A 13,291-nucleotide genomic window follows, 5' to 3' on the forward strand; every position below is an offset into this window, starting at 1 on the left:
ATGTGATCAATCAAGCCAGACTCCTTAACGGCCTCTTCTTCCCGCAATTTAAGAACATTTTTGCTCAAGGGTATCATCAAAAGGGAGTCATCCATAATTTGCACGTCAACCTTTATTCATTTTCCCGGAATGTCTAGGACGAATCGTCGATCGACCTCCATTTCCTTGTCATCTTCTTCGCCCTCGAATTTGAGGCGGTAGGTGTCCTTTTTCGTGCCCATCACTTCAGCACGGTAGAATGTAGTCGTGTCGGGGTATCGTGCTAGAACTTGCTTCCCTACAGGAAAAACCGGCAGTGTGGAACCAACTTGCGGAATAGGAATCAGAGATGCAGCAGTCGTCTTGTAGACAGCGCCTTGTTCGCCATTCTCATTTGGTTCGGGGTCTTGGACGTCGTATCTAGAGGTAAACAGGTCAATTTCCTTGCGATCAGCAGGGCGAGCGACGAAGACATACCTCTTCTTAGGACCGTCACCGGAGATGCCCTTGATGATACACTGGATTCCTTCTCCTTCAACGCCCTGTTTGTTCTTGTTGTGTTTGAAAACCACTTCAGCACCAATGACCAGCTGCCCGTTGCGCTCCGCAATTGTGCCTCTGATGTTTTCCGCCGTCTCTTCAATTTTGACCATGACACTGTCACGAGTCTCGCGGCCGTCACGTGTCTGGGGACTGGAAGCGCTGGTACTACGTTGGACGCCTTTGATGCGGCCAATTTTATCCGATACAGGCGGGACAGAGGGTCCGGGCGAGTCTGTCGCTGATCCATCCACATCACTTCTCTTCTTTCGTGACTTGACCAGAGAAGCGGCACGGTTGAATGGAGCTTCCGCTTCGGATGCTTGACGAAGCGCTGTCAATAACCCCAGGTTCTTGATCACGTCACTGGGTTCGTCTTGAAGAATAGCTCTCTCTTCCTCGCATAGCTTGGACATTTGGCGATATAGACTGTCCAGCTGATTATGCTCGCTGAGAGTGGGCCCTGTTCCAAAGTTAGTGGCAGTGTTCAGTCAAAGCCGTGAGCACATGAGATAATTGTCAAAGTAATCGGTATCACAAGGGTTGTCGCGGGGATGAAGGCTCGCGTAGCCATCTTAATAAACTAGAGTATACTCTTGTTTAAGGGCTGACGGGCAGAGTAGAAGCGGGCTGTCCATCGAACAGTGACCGTGCCCTAGACACCGGTGCAAAAGGGATAAAGCAAATGACCACAATACTGTGATCCGACTAGGATAATCGTAAAAAAGGCGGAAGAAATCAACTTACTTCCACCGTCTCTACCAATCTGTTCGTTCAATGCAGCGATCTCTTCAGCCACGACTTTCTGCTTGTCATTCTTCTCTTTGGCTTTGCGTAGGTCCTGTAGAATCTTATTCCACATATCAGTCTCCTCATTCGCCGCGAGACCATTGTCTCTAGGCACAGGAGGACCTCTAGGTCGATTCCGCGACATCGCGTGGAACGGGGACTTGGGCAGCTCAACAGTCAGCAACGGCTTTTTGCTGCTCTCGGAAGACGCAACAAGTCCCGACTTCTTGCGCTGTTCAAGCTTCAACGCCTCCCACTCAAAGGCGGAGACGATCTCCTGGCGTGCGCTGCGTGTCCCCCGAGCCGCACCGTGCCTTTGATTATGCGGACGGCCAGTGGGAGGGCTGTTGGAGGATGAATCTAAGGGCCGAGATTCAGCAATGGAATTTTGCTGGCTTAGTCTCGGCTCAAAGCCGTTTCCCTGATCAGAAGATACACTGACACCCACAGATACCTCGGAGCGGCGGCTAATAGTAGTAGTAGTAGTACTGCTCTGACTCTGGTCAAGCGCGTTGGCCGGGGACTGCTTGGCGGATCCGATCACATCGCGTTTGGCCGAAGATGAGAGGGCGGGGGAGGCCAACTGGGGAAGACGCTGATTGGCGGGCGCCATGACGGATGCGGTCAGCCAAATCGGGATGGATCAAGTCCGTGTCCAGTAAGGTAGGTAGCATAGAAACAAGCATCTGGAGGGGTAGAGAGAAAGAAAGGAAGTCTCACCAAAGGAGTGATCCAGAGTGCTTTTTAAAAGATTGACTGTTTGCTGCTCAGTGAATTATAGAAAGATTTTTCGCAGCGCTAGTTGAGTAGTGCTCGCGAGATTCACTGCTTCATATTGTGTTTACTCGGGCCTCTGACTGCGAAATTGCCCCTCACCAGCAAGAATGCCTCCAGTACCACTACTTCGACTCCAGTGCGGTAGGTTCTTTGTCATTGACATTTGCGATTATCTCAGTATGTATGGGAAAGCTAACGAGAATGTGTTTCGGAAGGTGTCAATAGCTATGATTGGGGTAAGATCCATATAGTTGTTCTACACTAAGCAGACACTGAGATATCCTCTCATAGGCAAGGTCGGCCATGAGTCGGCTGCTGCCAAGTATGCAGCAACTACAGCAACTCCCGATTTCTCAATACAGTCAGACAAGCCTTACGCTGAGGTATTTTCTTTCTTCGACATGGCTACCGACGAAGATCGAAACGCTGACCCAATGACGTAGTTGTGGATGGGAACACACCCCTCACTCCCTTCGAAAGATCTCGAGACTCAGCGCACCTTGCTGGATATGGTCCAGGACAACCAGGCGTTGATATCTCAAGAGGTCAGCGAACGATATGGCGGAAAGCTTCCCTTCCTGTTCAAGGTGCTGTCGATCAGAAAGGCGCTCAGCATCCAAGCCCATCCGAACAAGAAGCTGGCGGAAAAGCTTCATGCCAGAGATCCTCGCAATTATCCAGGTCAGTAAACAGCCTTTATGCTGCCTTTATGCAGGCTTTTTGTTGTCTACTTCGAAATTGCATTCCACTGTCATTGACTCTTCTCAGATGACAACCACAAACCCGAGATGACCATCGCCATCACCCCCTTTGAAGGCCTCTGCGGCTTCCGTCCTCTGGCTGAAATCACCCACTTCCTCAAAGTGGTCGCGCCTCTTCGTCAATTAGTAGGGGAGCAGGCCGCCAACGAATTCGAGAACACAGTCAAGGGCTCGGAGGAATCGGAGGACCCCGCGGTGACCGAGAAAAACAAGCAGGCGCTCCGCACCCTCTTCACGTCTCTGATGAGGTCCTCTCCTGAAAGTATCGAGGCCGCAACAAAGGAACTCGTCGCGATGGCCCAGAACTCGCCCGAGACCTTTGCGACGTCATCCAGCACACCGGAAACCAACCCCACTAATCCTGCCGAATTGGCCGCCATCACGGTGCGCCTCAATGGACAGTTCCCCAACGACATCGGCTCCTTCGTGTTCTTCTTCCTCAACTTTGTCAAGCTGGAACCGGGTGAGGCTATGTTCCTCAAGGCTGACGACATCCATGCATACATCTCCGGTGACATCATTGAGTGCATGGCCTCGTCGGACAACGTTGTGCGGGCAGGCTTCACACCCAAGTTCAAGGACGTGGATACGCTGGTTGACATGCTGACGTATTCCTACGCGCCCATCGCTGAGCAGAAGCTTGAGCCGACCGACTATCCCTATGCGGTTCTCAATGCACCTGCTTACTCTAGCGCCTCCTCCTGCATCCTCTACGATCCCCCCATTGAGGAGTTCAGTGTGGCCAAGACAGATCTCAAGCGGCAAGGTGCCAAGGCGACATTCGATGGAATTTCAGGTCCGAGCATTGTCATCTGCACCGCCGGAGCGGGTAAGATAACAATCGGTCCCAAGACAGAGGAGGTCAAGGAGGGCTATGTGTTCTTTGTTGGAGCCAATGCAGAATGTATCATTGAGAACACGGGAGAAGATATCTTTACTACGTTTAAAGCGTTCTGTGACTTGACCGGGAAGGAGGACATGGTAAATGGAAACTAGACGTCGGTTGCTAACTCAAATATCTTTTTCATTTATTTCATTTAATGAACCTTGCCATCCTTTCATCACAGCAACTCATGTTAAGCTTTCACGTTAGGCCTTTTTAGTTGGGATCCCCAAATGGGAAGATCTCCACTTCGACCACATCTATTGCCGACGGAATAGCCGAGGTTTAGGCATCTCACCAACATCATGACCACGTCGCAAGAGCCCAGATTCGCCAGAATGAGTCTCTGAACCTTGAACTGATAGACTAGTTCAAATTATCTAACGGCCGATCACCCGAACCGGCGGGGGGATGCACTATGAAGTGCGGGGAAGACCGCTTATCCGAACCCTGGGATAGCATTAGCATTTAGAATCAACCGTCGAACAGCATCCATCTTTCTTCTGTGCCGTCTCAGGTTGTCTATGAGATAGTCACCGACCATTCAAGATGGCGGACCACACGGATAATGTTCGTCTCACACTGCTGGAGAAAGCCGACCTCATTCCCGGGTACCTCTCTGTCCTGGCGACTGCGCTCTACACCGCAGTCACTGGTATCTTTCGCGGGAGCTCCGGTGCAAAGGAATATGGTGTCCATGTCGGTCATGCGATTGTGAGGAAGATGGTGATGAGGTTCTCGATACTGCAAATGCAGTACGTGGATCAACATCCGCCGCTCGGCCCGTGAATATGATCGCTGACGTTCGGAAACAGGTCAATTGCCCCCTCAACGAGCAAAGCATATGAGCAGTCCATGACCAAACAGGGTCTGCAGGCACAGACTGTGACGCTCAAGCTCGGCGCCCGGGGCCACTGGATCGGGAATCCCAACGCAAAGAACGTGGTAATCTATTATCACGGTTAGTCTCCACTGCTTTTGTCACGCCAGCGTTAAGGGTACAACAAGGCTGACAGCAACCAGGCGGCGGATTCGCCATCGGCAGCCCACCTGCCCACTTCGACCTTTGCTCGCGCATCGTAGCCGACCTCAGCGCAAACGGCCACGACGTAGCTATCTTCTTCCTCGCGTACACCCTCACCCCGCACGCCACCTACCCCGCGCAATTGCGCCAGGCCGTCGAAGCCGTCCGCTACATCCTCACCGAGACAAACCGCTCGCCATCCAACGTCATCGTCGGCGGCGACTCCGCAGGCGGGAACCTCGCCTTCGCAGTGCTGCTACACCTCTCCCATCCACATCCCGAGATTGAGCCCGTCGCGCTCTCGACCAACCTCGCTGGCGTGTTTGGGTTCGCGCCATGGGTCAGCTTCCGCACAGACGGGGCCTCGATGGATGCGAACAGGTACAGGGACATGATCCCGCCAGACGCGCTGAAGAGGTGGTCGAGTGCGTATCTCGCCAGCCGGGAAAGCGATTCCTGGAGCGAGCCGGCGCTCGCGCCTGTGGAGTGGTGGGCGGGTGCAAAGACCGACCAGGTCTTGATCCTTGCGGGTCAGCATGAGATCCTGTTCTCGGCGATTGACGACTTTGCCGAGAGGTTCAAGGTATTTGTTCTTTGTCGCATCTTGGAGATTATTGTGTCTCGCTTGCTGATATGTGATAGTCTGTTTTCCCACGTACCACTTACGTGGTTGGGTATGGTGAGACGCACGTCGATGCGGTCTATAGTGCCTCGCTGAAGAGTACAGAGAGTCAGCAGGGGAACGAGTTGAAGAGGTGGCTCGGGGCTCGGTTGTAGGCATTTGTGTGGAGGTGGACGTGGTATATGCAAGGGTCCTACCAGCATCGGCTTATATAGTATGTTACACTGTATACATTCATTATGATATCATGGTCAGATACTCGTGATGCGATTTGTTTATGATATGTCGTCTGAGACATCAAAGTTTTCTAGTCACACATGAGCAACCGTCAACAGAAACACTCGTCTATGCGATTTTTATTGGATCAGTCAATAAACAACAAAGAAAGGGCATCGCTGGTAACACAATAGTTTAGCCGTCATACCAATTCATTAAAAAAGACCCAATACACACTGAAATAGGAAAGAAAGAAACAGAGGTGATTAATAGTACTCCGTAAATCTAAGAAGCCACTCTCGGAGCGTACTTGGACGCAGCAGTATCAAACAGCTCGCTCTTCTCCTGAATATCGGCAAGCAAGGCATGCGACGGCCGCACTTGTTGGAGATGACTGCAACGACGACGAACATCCGTTAGCCTGACCTCAGTCGCTACCAAGACCCAAAGGAAGACATACCTCTCCAATTCCTCCGTAGGCTTCCCAGCCAATACATTCAGCACAATGGCATTAGCAATCAACTCCGCCTCATCAGGGTATTTCTCCAGTGCAGCCGACAGCGCAGCTTCGGCCTCGGGCAACCGGCCCAGGTGAATCTCTGCGACAGCCTGTCCGACAATAGACAAAGGCGCAGATGTACCAGGCGCCGAGGCAAGTTCTTCGTAAACGTAAAAGGCAGACTGATATTTCTCACCACCCTGAATACCCCAGACAAGCATTAGCCACGTCAATTCTCAGGGAGAAACAAAAACGAAGGGTAACAAAACATACGATTCTCATCCCCACCCACGACTCAGCCAGATTAACCAGCAGAGAATCCTGCGCCCAGCGCTTAGCAGCCTGCACCTCCTTGAGTGCAAGATCAACCCGGTTCTGCTGGAGATGGATCTGAACGATCAAAGCAACACTACCCTCATACCACACCATTAGCCCATTGCAGATGACGAAAGAAGGATAGAGTGGAACCCACGCCTCCAAATTCCCCTGATGCTTCGTCAAAACCGCCAACGCCTCCTCGCTCCGGCCATGAGCCTGCAGCACCGTTCCCCCCAGAACCTGCACCGAGGCATTTTCCGGATAATTCTCCGCGAGTTCCTGCGCCAGCTGGAGCGCAGACTCGGCATCGCCCGCCGCGAGTTGCGCCAGCGCCTTCACCGCAGCGAGATCGGGGTTCTCTTCTTCGCCATCGACGGCGGACAGGACCTCGTCGGTCTGGCCTAGGGCGAGCTGGGCGCGGAGCTGCAGGATGCGGGCGGTGAGGTGGTTGTCCGGTGAGAGGGCCGAGGTGTCGAAGTCGATCACGTTCTGGTATTGGCCTTGATGGAAGGCATTGTGGATGTTGATGAGCTCTGCGGAGATAGGAGTCAATTGAGTGGCTTTTCAGAGGCTGCGAAATGATGTTGGAGTCAAGCGGCTAGCACTCACCACCTTCTGTCGAGAATGGGTCCATATTGAGAAATGTCAGGAGATCAGCGGATTGAAATAGGATTAATATTGTCGAGGAAGACAAGTATACGCTGGCCTCAAACACGGTCCATGTCTTGGGATCGTAGGCGGTGAGAGCAGGTCAACCGATGAACTTAATGGCAAGTTATCCGATCGCTCAATGAGAGCACCTCTCGATATTCTTATCTCAAATGGATACGGATGGAAATAGTCAAAGATGTACTTGTTAGAGGAGAGGAACTCTTTCATTAAATTCCTTATATCTATCAAAGTCGAAAAATTGCAATGGCTGCCCATAGCTTTGGAAAAAGGAGCGTCCCAGCCGCATCTTCATAGTAAGACAAAGTGGAAGAACTAAAAGACAGAGACGTCTCGCCATCAGGGTATCGTCAAGAGCCCTTGGAAACGTGTACGGCAGACTGCAGGATGAGTTCTCGCCTGCGAGCGTGGGAATGACACGGAGGGACCCTGACTTCGCAAAGAATGCCTCAAAAACATACCCTCCGACAATTTGGGACAAGCAAAAGTCATTTCGCTGGTAACTCCTTAAATGCTACCGTTTCATCAGATACACTTGAAACCACAAGTAATGCCGTCTTGAAGGAGGTCTCAAGACATGAGCAAATCCGAACAATCCACAGCAATGCACACAACTGGGTAAAAAAACAAAGAAAAAGAAAGCAATGGGTATCGCCAGACGGGTATAACAGTGTCAGTATAATCCAGTAGCACAAATAAACAGAAAATAGGAGTCTTGAATGCGCGGTTCGAATCCGTGAAAGAATATAAGGGACCGTCCCAGACGTAGTACATGAGTAACAAAGCAAGCAGGTATATGATCATGGTTCCCTCAAGCCATCCGGTGGTGATGAACGATCGCTATGCGCCATGTTTCCCTAAGCAAAGCACCTGGAAAATCAAGAAGAGCAACGCAAAGAACAGATGCAATCTCAATCAGAAGAACGCCGCTCCAATATTTGCACAGAAGTATTGGTCATCCAGATGCGAGATGGTGATGATGATGATTTTGATGGGACGGACCGGAGGACAGGAGAGAAGGAGTAAAGATGAAAAATAACGTCCTGTAGGTACGGCAGGGTTGTAGGAGTGTGTCAAGGAAACAGAGATGATGTGGACGTCGTCGAAACAGTAGGCGTCAACGCCGGAGACGTATCCTTGTCGTCTGGGCTTGCAGGCGTCTCGCTACCCTTTTCAGATCTTTCAGTGGACGAACCGCGCTTGAAGACTGTTTGACCTATCTGACGAAGGATTCCCAGACGCTCGGCGCGAAGTTCCTCAGCGCCTAGTCGTTGAACCGGCACCGGCTCCTCCTTGGTAATTTTGCAGAATAGGGTGGAGAACAGATACTGATCACCGCCCAGATCGTACAGTGGGAGGTAACGGTAACCTTGAGACAGACTGCTCAGTTTGGCAGTAAAAGTGGCCAATTGAACACTGTTGTTGTTACCAGCACTGCGCCCATCCAGTGAGCTCCAAACCGTCCAGCGAACGAATACCAGGTCTGGATACTTGGTCTCCAGCGATAGCTTGAAGCGATCATTGAAAGTTGGGCTGTATCCGTTGCTCTGCTCGATCTTTGTGCGTCGACGATGCGGATAGCCAATGCCCGACATGCCATTCCGCGCGGAAGCATTCATGCCTCCTTCTCCGACAACAAAACTCTGGCCGCGATCGTCTGCGCTGAACATCTCAATTTCCACATAGGGGTTGATATTGTCGTCAGGTCCCATGGTGCGTGGTCGAGGGAGTTGTTGAGCGGAAATGACCTCCACTGAGAACCGTACCAGCTTCCGTTCGGTGGAAGCCTTGCTCACTTGCTCATAAGACGGTAGACGAAGTGACTCGGGCTTGAGGACGTAGCCAGTGCGATCAGTTCCAGCCGCAAACATGGCTTGGTTGAGCTGCATTCCGATGTCGTACGTTTGCCAATTCAAGGCTGCCATTTGCACGCCCCGTCGCCAAAACTTGAGCGGATCGAAATTGGACGAACGCAAACGAAACCCGGACGGATAGACTCGCGTAAGGTATTTTTGATTGTGTCTTTCCAACAGCGCCTTATTCTCCGCATCACGACAGACGCTCTCAAAAGCCCGCTCCGCGAAGGAGTAAACATGGTTGAACCGCTGACTCTCGGGAGACGAGAAACTATGCCATTTGTAACCACGGGTGTAAACCCCAAGGTCTGACAGAGGCTTCGTGATCTTGCTCTTCTGACGTCGCCTTCTTTCTCTCTTGACTGACACCAACGCGCCATCGCTGTCTTCTGTCGCACTGCTCATACTTGTGGTGGTGAAAGACCGTCTATCCTGTGAAACAAATGGCCCTACACTATCTTGGCCAATGGTCGCAGGACTGGAGAGAGGAGGAAGGTTCATGATCATGGGGCTCTCAAGGACGGTCGGGCGCATCCATGGGGAACTTGAGCTGCGCTTCCGACCAGTGCTCACAAAAGAAGTCGAGATATCTTGCCGCACTCCTTCGAGGGTCTCGTCACAAGTTTTGACTTTGACGAGAATCCGGCCCTTCAGTTCATCTGGTGATGGAAGGACAAAGCTATTCGTCAAGAGCGGCTCCAGGACGAGTCGTTCCTTGAAAGTATCTTTCATGATCTTGACCATTGCCAGCTGCTGTTCGGGATTGCAATGAACCTCGAGCGAGAGGATCAGCGGAAAGTCGCAGGTAATAAATGCATATCGGTTGATGACAGTAATGCAATCGCCAAAGAGAACACTCGTTGTCATCGTCCGTCCATGCGAAACGATCGGGCGGCCATCGGCACCGTCCCAGCAGTCAATCTCCACGCATCGGCAACCCTGTGACAGAGCGCTGATATACGCCTCTGTGCTGGAAGCGCCGGCAACTTGACGGCCCAACAGGTACGTGTTATGGGAGCTGGAAATGAAATACTCATTGAGCGGGCGGTCAAATCGCGATTGAGGAGGGCGAGATGCGTATATTCCGTTCCAGCTGGAGGAGAGAAAGGCAGAGAAGGCTTCCAGGCTCATTCGGAAAGCCTGACGTTCCACACCCTCTGGGAGACTTGGGGCTCGCGGCTTGGACTTCCGTACATATTTGTCAAAAACTGAAACCCAATAGGCTCGGTCGGTATCAACATCTTCTTGCTGTGCGTCGCGGAGAAATGTCAGAAATTCGTCGACGGTGAGACCCTCCCGGGCATTCGCGGCCCATGTTTTAAAAAGGTCCTTGATATCTTTCCTTTCTTTTAGACGAGCGACAAAGTTCTGAAATTCTGAGAAGTTGAGTCGACCCTTGTTGCCAAGATCGGCCTTGGAGAACTGAGCCCGAAGCATGTTCTTTGAGCAATTGATATGCAAGCTTCGACAAACTGTTTCAACGGCGCCGAAGTCAAGGCTTTCTTCTTCGCCGGGTAGCAAGCCCTGAGGGAACAGCCTTGACATTTCACGCTGCCAGTGCGCTTTTAACACAGTCTCACTCTGACCGGACCCAGCCAGGCCAGCCATGAGATTGATTCGATACTGAGAGATATTCTCCAGAGTCGTTGTCCAAAGATCAAGGATATGGTCATTGGGAGCAATGAGGTGCAATGTCTTGACGGACCGGCCCTTAGACTTCTCAGGATCAGCAATGACGATGGTGAACCAGCGGCCTTCAACATCCTGAGGAACCTGGTGTTCTTCGCGATAGTTGCGCGCATCCGCTCCGACGCGGATCTCCTTGATATCGTCAATGTAAAAGCGTTTCGCTGGGTTCGACAGATCCCAGTAAACCTTGCCTGCATCAAGGTCGAGGAAGAAGCGCACCTGCTTCTTGCGCTTCTTAGTCACTTTCGTCAAAACCGTCCCGCGCTGAATCGCCGAATCAACTTTGGGTGCAACGGCGCCCGCGTTGCGCGAGGCCATCATATTGGCGTCATTCGGGAGACTGGACGCTTCCGAGCCACACCAGGCACCTAGAGAATCCACCGCGTCGTTGCTATCTTCTTCGTTGCTAGAATCAAGAGCACACTCACGTCCGGTCTGAGCTGCGGTTTTACTGTCGCTGCGTCGCCGCATGATGACCGGACCGGAGCTGCGATCTCGTTTCTCACTGTGAGACACAGATTGTCTTCTTCGAGTGAGCTTGCTGGCTGCGCCTCTCGATATTCTCCGCATCAGACCAGCGCCTTTATTCGGATTTGGGCCGGCAGAGTCCACGTTCGAGGTCCCGGGATTACCTGGGACAGCCATCATTGACTCTCCGAGCTCGAAAGAGGAAAGCGAGACGGGAGGAAATGAAGATAAACGCCCCCGAAGGGCGTCGGTAGCGATCTGTAATGGTGTGCCTGAAGGGCTAGAAACATTCGAATGGTTGGAAGTGGAAAAAAGAGATGAGGGAGTGGTTGTGAGCGAAGACATATAAGAGGCTGCCGAGGAGGTCTGAATTGCGGGCGGAAAAGACGTGATGACATGATGTAATTTTGGAGGGTTGGGGAGAGAATTGTTGATATTTAAACTGGGTTGAGCATCGCCATTTAGAGCCGCAGGCGACGAAGTAGTAGCATAAGCCATTGCGGCTACTGAATATACCGCTAAGCTGTAGAACGTGAGAAAGAGAAGAGTTGTATTGAATCGTGTCTGTGCCTGAGTCACCTGGACTCTGCGGAGGACGAATGAACTTCAAGGCGGCTACCAAGGGATGCAGCTGGCTTCGGCGAGCAGCCTATAGCTAGGATGCAATACGAGCCCTAAAAGGGAACGTGTTTGAGTGAGAAATGTACAAGCCACGTCCTTAGCGGGAATGCTCCGATTTTGATATCTGCATCTTGGCCAGCCTTTGATGCGAAGGGGAGAGCCCTGCCTGAGAGCGCTCGCGAGAGGGGAGTAGAGAAGCAAAATGGGCAGAGAGGTCGACTCAGGTCCTTGGATAGCAATTGAGACAGGCACTGGCTTTGTTGTGTAACGATAAGGCTGCGGCCGAAATCTGACAGGTGCAGGGTAACGAATCGCAGAATCGTGCAATTGCGCCTTTGGCTGGAGACTTGGCTGCGTGCTCGCTCGACTTCGCGTCGGCCTCGGTTGGAGGGCTGAGCTTCGCCCTTGTTCTTATTGTCTCCTGTTATTATTATATTTTAATAACTCTTTTATCTCCCCGGTCGACTATGATATTTTTACCCCTCCTCGGAGTGCCGATCTTCCAGTACGCGGGGAAAGCTATAGCCTCTGCACGAAAAATGCGAGGGGATTGCGGAGACGGGCTGTCTCACTGACTGGAGATATAGACGACCGCCGTAGTGTGATGAGGGACAAGGCGAGCGAAATTGGAAGACAATTTCTTTTTTCGCTCTCTTCTTATTTCCTCTAAGAAAGCAGGATGCGAGTCACAACGTATGCAACTGCGCATGTGCTTGGTCGTCAGCAGAGCCCCCCTTCGTAGAACCAAGCAGCGCTCTTTTCGCGACAATAATTGGAACAAGAGCCAGGAAATCGAACTATGCGTCGATTGGCGTCACTCCTGACAAAAGGGCAAGGCGGCGCGGATAACGGAATGGGGAATCGGTGACGAAAATCGGGGCCGATTGCAATGCGAACGCAGGATTGCCTGCCAACACAGGTGGATGCACGCGGTCCAAAAGGGAAGAGGGACCTGAGGATGAGCAATCGGAGATTGGACCGAGTAGAGGAAAACGTCCTGAGAGAGGCAATAGTGCGGTTTTTCTCGACGTCAAAGCTATGCCAGTGTTTCCTGCACGGTTACGTGGTGCGAAGGAGAGTGACCTGCAGTAACACCGTCCAGGGAAGTAGACCGACAAATCTCTATGTGAGTCAGAAACGATGATGGATCATGCGACGGAGGAGAATGTGCCAGCGTTATCCTTCGTCCAGGTAAAATCGAGTACTCAAGAGGTTATAGGTGGCGGTACAATGATACTTGTAGGATGAAGTGGGAGAGGTTGGAAAAGGGAGCAGAAAAAAAAGAAATCTGAAGAATTGTTCGAATTTCTTCTCTCTTTGGATACCCTCTTTTTTTTTACCCTTTCCGAAAAATAATAATGGGTAATACCAAATGACGGGGAGGAAGATGATAAGGTAGTTTTAGGGCCGCACGGGGCAGGGCTGCGATTGGAATTGGAAGAAGGATTTTGGAAGGCTCGAATCGAATTCGAAGAAACCGATGGATGTTTCAATTAATTGAAAGAAAGCTCAGGTGGATCCTTACACTGAGGTACAGCTTGGTATTGCAGTATCGTCACAGCCGTTGATACTCGTACGGA

General features: G+C 51.6%; 5 protein-coding genes across 5 annotated transcripts; 2 read left to right on the plus strand and 3 right to left on the minus strand.

Moving 5' to 3' along the window:
* Positions 1-116: 116 nt before the first annotated feature.
* Positions 117-1,921, minus strand: Aud_008236 (SAGA-associated factor 29 family protein; the record flags this gene model as incomplete). The annotated part of the gene is made up of 3 exons (XM_043293113.1): positions 117-399; positions 457-982; positions 1,267-1,921. 3 exons carry the CDS (start codon positions 1,919-1,921, stop codon positions 117-119), a joined length of 1,464 nt encoding a protein of 487 aa, XP_043149048.1.
* Positions 1,922-2,192: 271 nt separating this feature from the next.
* pmi1 (mannose-6-phosphate isomerase pmi1) lies at positions 2,193-3,842 on the plus strand (the record flags this gene model as incomplete). The annotated part of the gene is made up of 5 exons (XM_043293114.1): positions 2,193-2,226; positions 2,301-2,321; positions 2,377-2,468; positions 2,529-2,766; positions 2,854-3,842. 5 exons carry the CDS (start codon positions 2,193-2,195, stop codon positions 3,840-3,842), a joined length of 1,374 nt encoding a protein of 457 aa, XP_043149049.1.
* Positions 3,843-4,278: 436 nt separating this feature from the next.
* Aud_008238 (putative 6-hexanolactone hydrolase) lies at positions 4,279-5,530 on the plus strand (the record flags this gene model as incomplete). The annotated part of the gene is made up of 4 exons (XM_043293115.1): positions 4,279-4,484; positions 4,545-4,690; positions 4,753-5,336; positions 5,396-5,530. The coding sequence occupies 4 exons, from the start codon at positions 4,279-4,281 to the stop codon at positions 5,528-5,530; spliced, it is 1,071 nt and encodes a 356-aa protein (XP_043149050.1).
* Positions 5,531-5,876: 346 nt separating this feature from the next.
* On the minus strand, positions 5,877-7,042 carry Aud_008239 (putative Coatomer subunit epsilon; the record flags this gene model as incomplete). The annotated part of the gene is made up of 5 exons (XM_043293116.1): positions 5,877-5,985; positions 6,052-6,290; positions 6,364-6,499; positions 6,563-6,941; positions 7,018-7,042. The coding sequence occupies 5 exons, from the start codon at positions 7,040-7,042 to the stop codon at positions 5,877-5,879; spliced, it is 888 nt and encodes a 295-aa protein (XP_043149051.1).
* A 1,108-nt stretch (positions 7,043-8,150) lies between these two features.
* Aud_008240 (putative 1-phosphatidylinositol-4,5-bisphosphate phosphodiesterase Plc1) lies at positions 8,151-11,588 on the minus strand (the record flags this gene model as incomplete). Its single annotated transcript, XM_043293117.1, has 1 exon — positions 8,151-11,588. One exon carries the CDS (start codon positions 11,586-11,588, stop codon positions 8,151-8,153), a length of 3,438 nt encoding a protein of 1,145 aa, XP_043149052.1.
* Positions 11,589-13,291: the final 1,703 nt, after the last annotated feature.

This window comes from Aspergillus udagawae, assembly GCF_001078395.1.
Source record: "Aspergillus udagawae IFM 46973 DNA, scaffold_6, whole genome shotgun sequence".
Lineage (NCBI taxonomy): Eukaryota > Fungi > Ascomycota > Eurotiomycetes > Eurotiales > Aspergillaceae > Aspergillus > Aspergillus udagawae.